We start from the raw sequence: 15,702 nt of genomic DNA, 5'->3' as shown, positions 1-15,702 counted from the left end.
TTGAGAAAAAAAAAAATTGTGTTTAAGAAAATATTTTGGAGTTTGAGAAACATTTTATTGAGTATGAGGCATTTTTTTAATATAGAAAAAAAAATTTTTGAGAAAAAAAATTGTGTTTGAGAAAAAAAATTGAGTTTGAAACCATGTTTTGAAACATTTTTCTGTGTTTGGGAAACTTTTTTTTGATTTTCAAACTTTTTTTGTGTGTTTCAGAAATATTTTTTTGGGAGTTTGAGAAACATTTCTTTTACTAAAAAAATATTTTGGAATTTGAAAAATGTCTGAGTTTTAACATTTTTTCTTAGTTTGAAAAAAATTGAGTTTAAAAAAAATGTCGGCGTTTGAGAAAAATTTTTCAATCCAAAAAATTTTGGACTTCCAAATTCTTTTGGTGTTAAAGAATATATTTTTGGAGTTTGAGAAACATTTTATTGAGTTTGAGGCGTTTTTTTTAATTTAGAAAAAATGTGTTTGTGAACCATTTTTTTGAGTTTCAAACATATTTTTAGTTTAAAACTTTTTTTGTGTGTTTAAGACAATTTTTTTTGAGTTTGAGAAACATTTCTTTTACTAAAAAAATATTTTGGAATTTGAAAAATGTCTGAGTTTTAACATTTTTTTTTTAGTTTGAAACATTTTTTTAGAGTTTGTGGAGTCTTGGCAGTAATATCACTCCATACATCCACCCCAAGTTGAATCATGTGATCGGCATTGGTATCGGCCGATCTCCCTCATGGATGATCGCTATCAGAATGCTCAGCACAACAAAAAAGTCCGACTTCCCTAACATTTATTTAACATCTCCCACTCATGTGCAGCAGGGACTCGCACAAATTCCTTGTCAGAAGTGGGCGGGGCTTGTGGCAGTCACAAGGTCCGAGCGCCTCCGCTTGTCAGAAGTGGGCGGGGCTTGTGGCAGTCACAAGGTCCGAGCGCCTCCAGTGGACGTCCCACCTTGGCTCCCACTTGGCCTCCCCTTCCTTCTTCTCTCCCCCTCGCCGCCCTTCCCCCGTCCCGGCGGCCACTTCCACCCGAGTGGATTCATGCTCGGCACCTCGCCATGCAGAACAACCACGCCAAGGAGCACCTGTACAAGATCCTGGTCATCGGGGACCTGGGGGTGGGCAAGACCAGCATCATCAAGCGCTACGTGCACCACAACTTCAGCCCCAACTACCGGGCCACCATCGGGGTGGACTTTGCCCTCAAGGTGCTCAACCTGGACCAGGAGACCGTGCGCCTGCAGCTGTGGGACATCGCAGGTACGTGGACTCCAACACGACTCACCTTCCACTACTCAGCTCCCTAAGTTTTAGGCGTCATTCGGTCAGAAAAAGGCTCCCTTTGTATGTCACAATCGGACCTTTTGGACCGTCAGTACAAGTGCAGAAACTGTTTCCATGTTGATTATTAGGCGTAAAACTGCCGATGTTTAGAAATGAAGTCCCGAAGGTTCCGTCTCACGTGAGTGTCGCCTGGACTCCCAGCTGAGGAGTGCGGCCCCCAGCTGCACTTTGGGAGCACGAGCTCCTCATGTGAGGCGGATTTCAGGCCAACAGAGGAGCGTTTATTGTGAGCGCTCCTTCTTGGCCGCGCCGCATGCCGTCCTTTTAGTTGTGGGCCTGTGAAGAATGTTCTTGTGATGACAAGCAGATCTTAGACGCTCACCTGACTCCTGACCTGTCACATGACCTGCGGACCAGTCCCTAATAGTGCTGGAACCGTACCGTTATTTCGGTACTTTTCTAAATAAAAGGGACCACAAAAATGTTTTCATTATTGGCTCCATTTTAACCAAAAATCTTAGGGTACCATCCATCCATTTTCTACCGCTTATTCCCTTTGGGGTCGCCGGTGCCTATCTCAGCTAAAATTGGGCGGAAGGCGGGGTACACCCTGGACAAGTCGCCACCTCATCGCAGTGCATAAAACACATGTTTATTATTGCAGTTAAGTCCTTTAGTGGTTTGGTAGTTTTAGTAGTAAGTAAACATCCATCCATTTTGTACCGCTTATTTCATTTGGGGTCACTGGTGCCTATCTCAGCTAAAATCGGGCGGAAGGCGGCGTACACCCTGGACAAGTTGCCACCTCATCGCAGTACATGAAACATATGTTTATTATTGCAGTTAAGTCCTTTAGTGGTTTGGTAGTTTTTAGTAGTAAGTAAACATCCATCCATCCATCCATTTTCTACCGCCTATTCCCTTTGGGGTGGCGGGGGGTGCTGGTGCCTATCTCAGCTAAAATCGGGCGGAAGGCGGTGTACACCCTGGACAAGTCGCTACCTCATTGCAGTACATAAAACATATGTTTATTATTGCAGTTAAGTCCTTTAGTGGTTTGGTAGTTTTAGTAGTAAGTAAACATCCATCCATCCATCCATTTTCTACCGCCTATTCCCTTTGGGGTGGCGGGGGGTGCTGGTGCCTATCTCAGCTAAAATCGGGCGGAAGGCGGTGTACACCCTGGACAAGTCGCTACCTCATTGCAGTGCATAAAACATATGTTTATTATTGCAGTTAAGTCCTTTAGTGGTTTGGTAGTTTTAGTAGTAAGTAAACATCCATCCATCCATCCATTTTCTACCGCTTATTCCCTTTTTTGTGGTGGCGGGGGGCGCTGGTGCCTATCTCAGCTAAAATCGGGCGGAAGGCGGGGTACACCCTGGACAAGTGACCACCTCATCGCAGTACATGAAACATATGTTTATTATTGCAGTTAAGTCCTTTAGTGGTTTGGTAGTTTTAGTAGTAAGTAAACATCCATCCATCCATCCATTTCCTACCGCTTATTTCCTTTGGGGTCACTGGTGCCTATCTCAGCTAAAATCGGGCGGAAGGCGGCGTACACCCTGGACAAGTGGCCGCCTCATCGCAGTACATGAAACATATGTTTATTATTGCAGTTAAGTCCTTTAGTGGTTTGGTAGTTTTAGTAGTAAGTAAACATCCATCCATCCATCCATTTTCTACCGCTTATTCCCTTTTTTGTGGTGGCGGGGGGCGCTGGTGCCTATCTCAGCTAAAATCGGGCGGAAGGCGGTGTACACCCTGGACAAGTCGCCACCTCATCGCAGTACATGAAACATATGTTTATTATTGCAGTTAAGTCCTTTAGTGGTTTGGTAGTTTTAGTAGTAAGTAAGCATCCATCCATCCATCCATTTTCTACCGCTTATTCCCTTTTCCCTTTTTTGGTGCCTATCTCAGCTAAAGTCGGGCGGAAGGCGGCGTACACCCTGGACAAGTCGCCACCTCATCGCAGTACATGAAACATATGTTTATTATTGCAGTTAAGTCCTTTAGATGTTTGGTAGTTTTAGTAGTAAGTAAACATCCATCCATTTTTTACCGCTTACTCCCTTTTTTTGGGGTGGCGGGGGGCGCTGGTGCCTATCTCAGCTAAAATCGGGCGGAAGGCGGGGTACACCCTGGACAAGTGGCCGCCTCATCGCAGTACATGAAACATATGTTTATTATTGCAGTTAAGTCCTTTAGTGGTTTGGTAGTTTTAGTAGTAAGTAAACATCCATCCATCCATCCATTTTCTACTGCCTATTCCCTTTGGGGTCGCTGGTGCCTATCTCAGCTAAAATCTTGCGGAAGGCGGGGTACACCCTGGACAAGTCGCCACCTCATTGCAGTGCATAAAACATATGTTTATTATTGCAGTTAAGTCCTTTAGTGGTTTGGTAGTTTTAGTAGTAAGTAAACATCCATCCATTTCCTACCGCTTATTTCATTTGGGGTCACTGGTACCTATCTCAGCTAAAATCGGGCGGAAGGCGGCGTACACCCTGGACAAGTCGCCACCTGATCGCAGTACATGAAACATATGTTTATTATTGCAGTTAAGTCCTTTAGTGGTTTGGTAGTTTTAGTAGTAAGTGAACATCCATCCATCCATCCATTTTCTACCGCTTATTCACTTTTTTGGTGCCTATCTCAGCTAAAATCGGGCGGAAGGCGGTGTACACCCTGGACAAGTCGCCACTTCATCGCAGTACATGAAACATATGTTTATTATTACAGTTAAGTCCTTTAGTGGTTTGGTAGTTTTAGTAGTAAGTAAACATCCATCCATCCTTCCATTTTCTACCGCTTATTTCCTTTGGGGTCACTGGTGCCTATGGTGCCTATCTCAGCTAAAATCGGGCGGAAGGCGGGGTACACCCTGGACAAGTGGCCGCCTCATCGCAGTACATGAAACATGTTTATTATTGCAGTTAAGTCCTTTAGTGGTTTGGTAGTTTTAGTAGTAAGTAAACATCCATCCATCCTTCCATTTTCTACCGCTTATTTCCTTTGGGGTCACTGGTGCATATCTCAGCTAAAATCGGGCGGAAGGCGGGGTACACCCTGGACAAGTCGCCATCTCATCGCAGTACATGAAACATATGTTTATTATTGCAGTTAAGTCCTTTAGTGGTTTGGTAGTTTTAGTAGTAAGTAAACATCCATCCATCCATTTTCTACCGCTTATTCCCTTTTTTGGGGTCGCGGGGGGCGCTGGTGCCTATCTCAGCTAAAATTGGGCGGAAGGCGGTGTACACCCTGGACAAGTCGCCATCTCATCGCAGTACATGAAACATGTTTATTATTGCAGTTAAGTCCTTTAGTGGTTTGGTAGTTTTAGTAGTAAGTAAACATCCATCCATCCATCCATTTTTCTACCGCTTATTCCCTTTTCTCTTTTTTGGTGCCTATCTCAGATAAAGTCGGGCGGAAGGCGGCGTACACCCTGGACAAGTGGCCGCCTCATCGCAGTACATGAAACATATGTTTATTATTGCAGTTAAGTCCTTTAGTGGTTTGGTAGTTTTAGTAGTAAGTAAACATCCATCCATCCATCCATCCATTTTCAACCGCTTATTCCCTTTGGGGTGGCGGGAGGTGCTGGTGCCTATCTCAGCTAAAATCGGGCGGAAGGCGGGGTACACCCTGGACAAGTCGCTACCTCATTGCAGTGCATAAAACATATGTTTATTATTGCAGTTAAGTCCTTTAGTGGTTTGGTAGTTTTAGTAGTAAGTAAACATCCATCCATCCATCCATATTCTACTGCCTATTCCCTTTGGGGTCGCGGGGGGCGCTGGTGCCTATCTCAGCTAAAATCGGGCGGAAGGCGGGGTACACCCTGGACAAGTGGCCCCCTCATCGCAGTACATGAAACATATGTTTATTATTGCAGTTAAGTCCTTTAGTGGCTTGGTAGTTTTAGTAGTAAGTAAACAAACAAAGACTCCTAATTAGTCTGCAGTAACATATTGTGTCATTTATACACCTATTATTTTCTACATATTATGAGGGACAAACTGTAAAAAATTGATTAATCCACTTGTTCATTTACTGTTAATATCTGCTTATTGTCTGCTTGAACATGTTCTATCTACACTTCTGTTCAAATGTAATAATCACTTATTCTTCTCTTCTTTGATACTTGACATTAGTTTTGGAGGATACCACACAATTGAGTGTCGATCTGATACCAAGTAGTTACAGGATGATGCAATAAAATAAAATACCTAATAATAAACCAATACTGATGAAGAAATAGTGATGTAAAGGGTAGGTGTCGCGCTATTTTCCATTTTAACATGTTTATCTACACTTCTGTTCAAATGTAATAATCACCTATTCTTCTCTTCTTTGATACTTTACATTAGTTTTGGATGATACCACACATTTAGGTATCGATCCGATACCAAGTAGATACAGGATTGGTCTTATACTTAGTCCTCATGTGTCCAGGGACATATTTACTGACTTTATAACCATAATATATATATTTTTTAAGAACGAAAGAAGATGTTGTGATGCGATGTAATCATAGTAGTATCGACTCGATACGTGCCTGTACTTGGTATCATTACAGTGGATGTTAGGTATCGATCCACCAAAGGCGTTTGTTTACATTGTGACGCCGTTGAGCTATTCCTCAGCCTGCAGTGATAATGGTACTTGTCACCTGACCTGCGTACTAGTCTGTAGATATAAACATGTTACATGTCACCTGACCAGTCTGTAGATATAAACATGTTACATGTCACCTGACCAGTCTGTAGATATAAACATGTTACATGTCACCTGACCAGTCTGTAGATATAAACATGTTACATGTCACCTGACCAGTCTGTAGATATAAACATGTTACATGTCACCTGACCAGTCTGTAGATATAAACATGTTACATGTCACCTGACCAGTCTGTAGATATAAACATGTTACATGTCACCTGACCAGTCTGTAGATATAAACATGTTACATGTCACCTGACCAGTCTGTAGATATAAACATGTTACATGTCACCTGACCAGTCTGTAGATATAAACATGTTACACGTCACCTGACCAGTCTGTAGATATAAACATGTTACATGTCACCTGACCAGTCTGTAGATATAAACATGTTACATGTCACCTGACCAGTCTGTAGATATAAACATGTTACATGTCACCTGACCAGTCTGTAGATATAAACATGTTACATGTCACCTGACCAGTCTGTAGATATAAACATGTTACATGTCACCTGACCAGTCTGTAGATATAAACATGTTACATGTCACCTGACCAGTCTGTAGATATAAACATGTTACATGTCACCTGACCAGTCTGTAGATATAAACATGTTACATGTCACCTGACCAGTCTGTAGATATAAACATGTTACATGTCACCTGACCAGTCTGTAGATATAAACATGTTACATGTCACCTGACCAGTCTGTAGATATAAACATGTTACATGTCACCTGACCAGTCTGTAGATATAAACATGTTACACGTCACCTGACCAGTCTGTAGATATAAACATGTTACATGTCACCTGACCAGTCTGTAGATATAAACATGTTACATGTCACCTGACCAGTCTGTAGATATAAACATGTTACATGTCACCTGACCAGTCTGTAGATATAAACATGTTACATGTCACCTGACCAGTCTGTAGATATAAACATGTTACATGTCACCTGACCAGTCTGTAAATATAAACATGTTACATGTCACCTGACCAGTCTGTAGATATAAACATGTTACATGTCACCTGACCTGCGTACTAGTCTGTAGATATAAACATGTTACATGTCACCTGACCAGTCTGTAGATATAAACATGTTACATGTCACCTGACCAGTCTGTAGATATAAACATGTTACATGTCACCTGACCTGTCTGTAGATATAAACATGTTACATGTCACCTGACCAGTCTGTAGATATAAACATGTTACATGTCACCTGACCTGTCTGTAGATATAAACATGTTACATGTCACCTGACCAGTCTGTAGATATAAACATGTTACATGTCACCTGACCTGCGTACTAGTCTGTAGATATAAACATGTTACATGTCACCTGACCAGTCTGTAGATATAAACATGTTACATGTCACCTGACCAGTCTGTAGATATAAACATGTTACATGTCACCTGACCAGTCTGTAGATATAAACATGTTACATGTCACCTGACCAGTCTGTAGATATAAACATGTTACATGTCACCTGACCAGTCTGTAGATATAAACATGTTACATGTCACCTGACCAGTCTGTAGATATAAACATGTTACATGTCACCTGACCAGTCTGTAGATATAAACATGTTACATGTCACCTGACCAGTCTGTAGATATAAACATGTTACATGTCACCTGACCAGTCTGTAGATATAAACATGTTACATGTCACCTGACCAGTCTGTAGATATAAACATGTTACATGTCACCTGACCAGTCTGTAGATATAAACATGTTACATGTCACCTGACCAGTCTGTAGATATAAACATGTTACATGTCACCTGACCAGTCTGTAGATATAAACATGTTACATGTCACCTGACCAGTCTGTAGATATAAACATGTTACATGTCACCTGACCAGTCTGTAGATATAAACATGTTACATGTCACCTGACCAGTCTGTAGATATAAACATGTTACATGTCACCTGACCAGTCTGTAGATATAAACATGTTACATGTCACCTGACCAGTCTGTAGATATAAACATGTTACATGTCACCTGACCAGTCTGTGGATATAAACATGTTACATGTCACCTGACCAGTCTGTGGATATAAACATGTTACATGTCACCTGACCAGTCTGTAGATATAAACATGTTACATGTCACCTGACCAGTCTGTAGATATAAACATGTTACATGTCACCTGACCAGTCTGTAGATATAAACATGTTACATGTCACCTGACCAGTCTGTAGATATAAACATGTTACATGTCACCTGACCAGTCTGTAGATATAAACATGTTACATGTCACCTGACCAGTCTGTAGATATAAACATGTTACATGTCACCTGACCAGTCTGTGGATATAATCATGTTACATGTCACCTGACCAGTCTGTAGATGTAAACATGTTACATGTCACCTGACCAGTCTGTACATATAAACATGTTACATGTCACCTGATCAGTCTGTAGATATAAACATGTTACATGTCACCTGACCAGTCTGTAGATGTAAACATGTTACATGTCACCTGACCAGTCTGTAGATATAAACATGTTACATGTCACCTGACCTGTCTGTAGATATAAACATGTTACATGTCACCTGACTAGTCTGTAGATATAAACATGTTACATGTCACCTGACCAGTCTGTAGATATAAACATGTTACATGTCACCTGACCAGTCTGTAGATATAAACATGTTACATGTCACCTGACCAGTCTGTAGATATAAACATGTTACATGTCACCTGACCAGTCTGTAGATATAAACATGTTACATGTCACCTGACCAGTCTGTAGATATAAACATGTTACATGTCACCTGACCAGTCTGTAGACATAAACATGTTTCATGTCACCTGACCAGTCTGTAGATATAAACATGTTACATGTCACCTGACCAGTCTGTAGATATAAACATGTTACATGTCACCTGACCAGTCTGTAGATATAAACATGTCACCTGACCAGTCTGTAGATATAAACATGTTACATGTCACCTGACCAGTCTGTAGATATAAACATGTTACATGTCACCTGACCAGTCTGTAGATATAAACATGTTACATGTCACCTGACCAGTCTGTAGATATAAACATGTTACATGTCACCTGACCAGTCTGTAGATATAAACATGTTACATGTCACCTGACCAGTCTGTAGATATAAACATGTTACATGTCACCTGACCAGTCTGTAGATATAAACATGTTACATGTCACCTGACCAGTCTGTAGATATAAACATGTTACATGTCACCTGACCAGTCTGTAGATATAAACATGTTACATGTCACCTGACCAGTCTGTAGACATAAACATGTTACATGTCACCTGACCAGTCTGTAGATATAAACATGTTACATGTCACCTGACCAGTCTGTAGATATAAACATGTTACATGTCACCTGACCAGTCTGTAGATATAAACATGTTACATGTCACCTGACCTGCAATACCAACTTTGGTTTTCGTAAAGAACTCAGAAAAAAACGAATACTGTGTTGACGTTTTACTCGATTTACAACACACCGACTAATAACAAGTAAACATCTATCCATCCATTTTCTACCGCTTGTCCCCGAAAGGGACAAGCGGTATATATATATGTGTATATGTATATATATATATATGTGTATGTATATATATGTATGTATATATATATGTATATACATACATACATACATACATACATACATATATATATATATATATATATATATATATATATATATATATATATATATATATATATATATATCTATCTATCAGTGCTGGTATCATATCGGATCAATATTGGTATTGGCCAATACTCAATTCTCTAATATTGTAAATATAAATAATAATGTCACCTATAATACAAAGTTAGGACACCCCTGGTATAGATATACAATATATAGAAGCTGCATATATACAGTATACTTTGACAACAGACAAATACGGTGGTATTGATTATGATAGTATTGATCTGATATTGATACTACTGTGCATGGATCAACCAACCTCCCAACAACCCCGGAACTATATTAGCATTCTCCGCTAGTAAAATAATATATACGAACAAACGTGATTTGTAGTCGTTTAGTAAAGCACTTTGAAAAAGACAGATTGTCATCCTGAAAGTGAAAATAAACGACATCGCCTACAGCCGCCAGAAGATAATCACACATCTCTGATGATCAATAATCCTCCTTGCTTTTTTGTTGTTGCGTAATAAAAAGTCACCCTGACTCTGTTATGATCCACTTCCTGGATCATGTATGGTTTTAGGTTTTGAGTCTCTTGTGTTTCTTGTTTATTGTTTGACTCTTCCGAAGTTTGTGCACTTCCTTGTTTGTATTTGTCACCATGGCGACTTGATTCGTTCACCTGCCTTTCTTTGCACACCTGTTTTTTTTCCATTAGAGACGCTACATTATTTAACAAAGCAGTTTCAGTCGCTGGTTCTCTTCTCCAAGTCTGTGTTACATACAGTTTGTCCTCACAAGTGACGACTCGGTTTTCATGCATTTTGTACTCGTTAGCGTCCACGTTTAGCCTCCTTGTTTCTTTGAGTGAACTGGCTAATGCATTTTGTTCTCCTAGCACTCATGCTAGTTAGCTCTTTGTTTTGTCTTCCATACTCAGTGTTTTTGTTATCAGCCTGTTTTTATTTAAAGGGGAACATTATCAGCAGACCTACTGTATGTAAGTGTCAATATATACCTTGATGGTGCAGAAAAAAGACCATCTATTTTTTTTTTAACCGATTTCCGAACTCTAAATGGGTGAATTTTGGCGAATTAAACGCCTTTCTGTTTATCTCGCTGGAGGCGATGACGTCAGAATGTGACGTCGCCGAGGTAACACACCCACCATTTTCATTTTCACATTACAAACACCGGGTCTCAGCTCTGTTATTTTCCGTTTTTTTGACTATTTTTTGGAACCTTGGAGACATCATGCCTGGTGGGTGTGTTGTCGGAGGGTGTAACAACACTAACAGGGAGGGATTCAAGTTGCACCACTGGCAAGAAATCTGCCGCCAGACCCCCATTGAATGTGCCAGAGTGTCTCCACATTTGACCGGCGATGCTAAGACAGACATGGCACAGAGATGTATGGATAACCTGCAGATGCATTTGCAACCATTAAGTCAACGAAATCACAAAGGTGAGTTTTGTTGATGTTGACTGCCAGCTAATCGATGCTAACTTACTATGCTAATCGATGCTAACATGCTATTTACCGGCGGTGCTGAAGCAGACATGGCACAGAGATGTATGGATAACCAGCAGATGCATTTGCAACTATATTACGTTTCCTTCCACCCACATTTAATGCGAAACAAACACTTACCAATCGACGGATTCAAGTTGCACCACTGGCCCCAAGATGCCAAAGTGTCTGCCGCCAGACCCCCATTGAATGTGCCAGAGTGTCTCCACATTTTACCGGCGATGCTAAGACAGACATGGCACAGAGATGTATGGATAACCTGCAGATGCATTTGCAACCATTAAGTCAACGAAATCACAAATGTGAGTTTTGTTGATGTTGACTGCCAGCTAATCGATGCTAACATGCTACGCTAATCGATGCTAACATGCTATTTACCGGCGGTGCTAAAGCAGACATGGCACAGAGATGTATGGATAACCTGCAGATGCATTTGCAACGATAGTCAACGAAATCACAAAGGTGAGTTTTGTTGACGTTGACTGCCAGCTAATCGATGCTAACTTACCATGCTAATCGATGCTAACATGCTATTTACCGGCGGTGCTAAAGCAGACATGGCACAGAGATGTATGGATAACCTGCAGATACATTTGCAACTATATTACGTTTCCTTCCACCCACATTTAATGCGAAACAAACACTTACCAATCGACGGATTTAAGTTTCTCCAGTGTCACAAGATGCGAAAGTCCCGATCGTTTGGTCCGCACATTTTACCAGCGATGCTAACGCAGCTATTCGGCCATGCTATGGCTATGAATAGCGTCAATAGCTTTAGTTTCTTCTTCAATACTTTCATACTCCAACCATCTGTTTCAATACATGCGTAATCTGTTGAATCGCTTAAGTCGCTGAAATCCGAGTTTGAATCCGAGCTAATGTTGCTATATCTTGCTGTGGTATTCCCATTGTTTGTTTACATTGGCAGCACTGTGTGACGTCACAGGGAAATGGATAGTGGTTTCGAAGAGAGCGAAAATAAGGCACTTTAAAGCTTTATTTAGGGATATTCCGAGACCGGTAAAATTTTGAAAAAAACTTAAAAAAATACAACAAGCCACTGGGAACTGATTTTTATTGTTTTTAACCCTTTTGAAATTGTGATAATGTTCCCCTTTAAATAAATATTAGATTCTTACCCGTACGCCGTGTCCGAGCCCGACTGCATCCAGGAAGAGCACCGTTGTGAATTATATTTATATAGCGCTTTTCTCTAGTGACTCAAAGCGCTTTACATAGTGAACCCCAATATCTAAGTTACATTTAAAGCAGTGTGGGTGGCACTGGGAGCAGGTGGGTAAAGTGTCTTGCCCAAGGACACAACGGCAGTAACTAGGATGGCAGAAGCGGGAATCGAACCTGCAACCCTCAAGTTGCTGGCACGGCCACTCTACCAACCGAGCTATACCACCCCCGTTCACACCTAGATGCCACCGAATCGTCACAGACTCTCTGTTCACACAATATAAAAGACTATAAGATCCAGTCCTCATGTGGATTGTGGTCTTCACCCGGCCACTACAACATGGACACCGCCCGGAAGTACTTCTTCACACTCTGACTAGTTCTTCCCAGTTAGAACTGGGCGTAAGTTGTTCTGCCAAAACTTGCTCAGCAGGACAGTCGCATTAGCCGTGTTGTTAGCATTCAAACCCCTTTGGGGCGAGCTTGACCCCTGGACGGTGAGGCAGCAGGCCCAAAACATGTGACCTGGTAGAAATACAATTGTTCCTCCATTTTTTACCCATCTGAAGGTGTACTAATACTTTTGTTGTAGGCCAGGAGCGGTTCGGCAACATGACCCGGGTGTACTACCGCGAGGCCATGGGCGCCTTCATCGTGTTCGACGTGACGAGGCCCGCCTCCTTCGAGGCGGTCGCCAAGTGGAAGGAGGACTTGGACTCCAAGGTGACGCTAGGCAACGGCAAACACGTCGCCACCGTGCTGCTGGCCAACAAGTGCGACCAAGGCCGGGACGTCCTCACCAATAACGGACTCAAGATGGAGCAGTTCTGCCAGGACAACGGCTTTGTGGGCTGGTTTGAGACCTCCGCCAAGGTAACACTCACACACATTCATGTAGTTCTTACCTTCTTGAGACCTCCGCCAAGGTAACACTCACACACACATTCTTGTAGTTCGTACCTTCTTGAGACCTCCGCCAAGGTAACACTCTCACACACATTCTTGTAGTTCGTACCTTCTTGAGACCTCCGCCAAGGTAACACTCACACACACATTCTTGTAGTTCTTACCTTCTTGAGACCTCCGCCAAGGTAACACTCACACACACATTCTTGTAGTTCGTACCTTCTTGAGACCTCCGCCAAGGTAACACTCACACACACATTCTTGTAGTTCGTACCTTCTTGAGACCTCCGCCAAGGTAACACTCACACACACATTCTTGTAGTTCTTACCTTCTTGAGACCTCCACCAAGGTAACACTCACACACACATTCTTCTAGTTCTTACCTTCTTGAGACCTCCGCCAAGGTAACACTAACACACACATTCTTGTAGTTCTGACCTTCTTGAGACCTCCGCCAAGGTAACACTAACACACACATTCTTGTAGTTCTGACCTTCTTGAGACCTCCGCCAAGGTAACACTCACACACACATTCTTGTAGTTCTTACCTTCTTGAGACCTCCACTAAGGTAACACTCACACACATTCTTGTAGTTCTTACCTTCTTGAGACCTCCACTAAGGTAACACTCACACACACATTCTTGTAGTTCTTACCTTCTTGAGACCTCCACTAAGGTAACACTCACACACATTCTTGTAGTTCTTACCTTCTTGAGACCTCCACTAAGGTAACACTCACACACATTCTTGTAGTTCTTACCTTCTTGAGACCTCCACTAAGGTAACACTCACACACACATTCATGTATTTCTGACCTTCTTGAGACCTCCACTAAGGTAACACTCACACACATTCTTGTAGTTCTTACCTTCTTGAGACCTCCGCCAAGGTAACACTCTCACACACATTCTTGTAGTTCTTACCTTCTTGAGACCTCCACTAAGGTAACACTCACACACACATTCTTGTAGTTGTTACCTTCTTGAGACCTCCACTAAGGTAACACTCACACACATTCTTGTAGTTCTTACCTTCTTGAGACCTCCACTAAGGTAACACTCACACACATTCTTGTAGTTCTTACCTTCTTGAGACCTCCACTAAGGTAACACTCACACACATTCTTGTAGTTCATACCTTCTTGAGACCTCCACTAAGGTAACACTCACACACATTCTTGTAGTTCTTACCTTCTTGAGACCTCCACTAAGGTAACACTCACACACATTCTTGTAGTTCTTACCTTCTTGAGACCTCCGCCAAGGTAACACTCTCACACACATTCATGTATTTCTGACCTTCTTGAGACCTCCACTAAGGTAACACTCACACACATTCTTGTAGTTCTTACCTTCTTGAGACCTCCGCCAAGGTAACACTCTCACACACATTCTTGTAGTTCTGACCTTCTTGAGACCTCCGCCAAGGTAACACTCACACACACATTCTTGTAGTTCTTACCTTCTTGAGACCTCCACTAAGGTAACACTCACACACACATTCTTGTAGTTCGTACCTTCTTGAGACCTCCACCAAGGTAACACTCACACACACATTCTTGTAGTTCTTACCTTCTTGAGACCTCCGCCAAGGTAACACTCACACACACATTCTTGTATTTCTTACCTTCTTGAGACCTCCACTAAGGTAACACTCACACACACATTCTTGTATTTCTTACCTTCTTGAGACCTCCGCTAAGGAAACACTCACACACATATTCTTGTAGTTCTTACCTTCTTGAGACCTCCGCTAAGGTAACACTCACACACACATTCTTGTAGTTCTTACCTTCTTGAGACCTCCGCCAAGGTAACACTCACACACACATTCTTGTAGTTCTGACCTTCTTGAGACCTCCGCTAAGGTAACACTCACACACATATTCTTGTAGTTCTTACCTTCTTGAGACCTCCGCCAAGGTAACACTCACACACACATTCTTGTAGTTCTGACCTTCTTGAGACCTCCGCTAAGGTAACACTCACACACACATTCTTGTAGTTCTTACCTTCTTGAGACCTCCGCCAAGGTAACACTCACACACACATTCTTGTAGTTATGACCTTCTTGAGACCTCCACTAAGGTAACACTCACACACACATTCTTGTAGTTCGTACCTTCTTGAGACCTCCGCCAAGGTAACACTCACACACACATTCATGTAGTTCGTACCTTCTTGAGACCTCCACTAAGGTAACACTCACACACACATTCTTGTATTTTACCTTCTTGAGACCTCCGCTAAGGTAACACTCACACACACATTCATGTATTACTTACCTTCTTGAGACCTCCACTAAGGTAACACTCACACACACATTCTTGTATTTTACCTTCTTGAGACCTCCACTAAGGTAACACTCACACACACATTCTTGTAGTTCTTACCTTCTTGAGACC

At 41.8% G+C, this 15,702-nt stretch overlaps 1 protein-coding gene across 2 annotated transcripts in view; it reads left to right on the top strand.

Moving 5' to 3' along the window:
• Positions 1-397: 397 nt before the first annotated feature.
• Positions 398-15,702, top strand: part of rab38a (RAB38a, member RAS oncogene family) — a 23,873-nt gene continuing 8,568 nt past the window's right edge. Inside the window, exons 1-3 of one of the 2 annotated variants that reach the window (XM_061919269.1) lie at positions 398-874; positions 927-1,262; positions 12,982-13,262. In XM_061919269.1, coding sequence (XP_061775253.1) covers positions 811-874; positions 927-1,262; positions 12,982-13,262 — 681 coding nt within the window. In that variant the 5' untranslated portion in view covers positions 398-810. The remainder of the gene's footprint in view (positions 875-926; positions 1,263-12,981; positions 13,263-15,702) is intronic. The other variant, XM_061919270.1, reaches the window with a different exon arrangement.

This window comes from Nerophis ophidion, linkage group LG13 (assembly GCF_033978795.1).
Source record: "Nerophis ophidion isolate RoL-2023_Sa linkage group LG13, RoL_Noph_v1.0, whole genome shotgun sequence".
NCBI lineage: Eukaryota > Metazoa > Chordata > Actinopteri > Syngnathiformes > Syngnathidae > Nerophis > Nerophis ophidion.
This window is presented reverse-complemented; position numbering and strand designations above follow the sequence as displayed.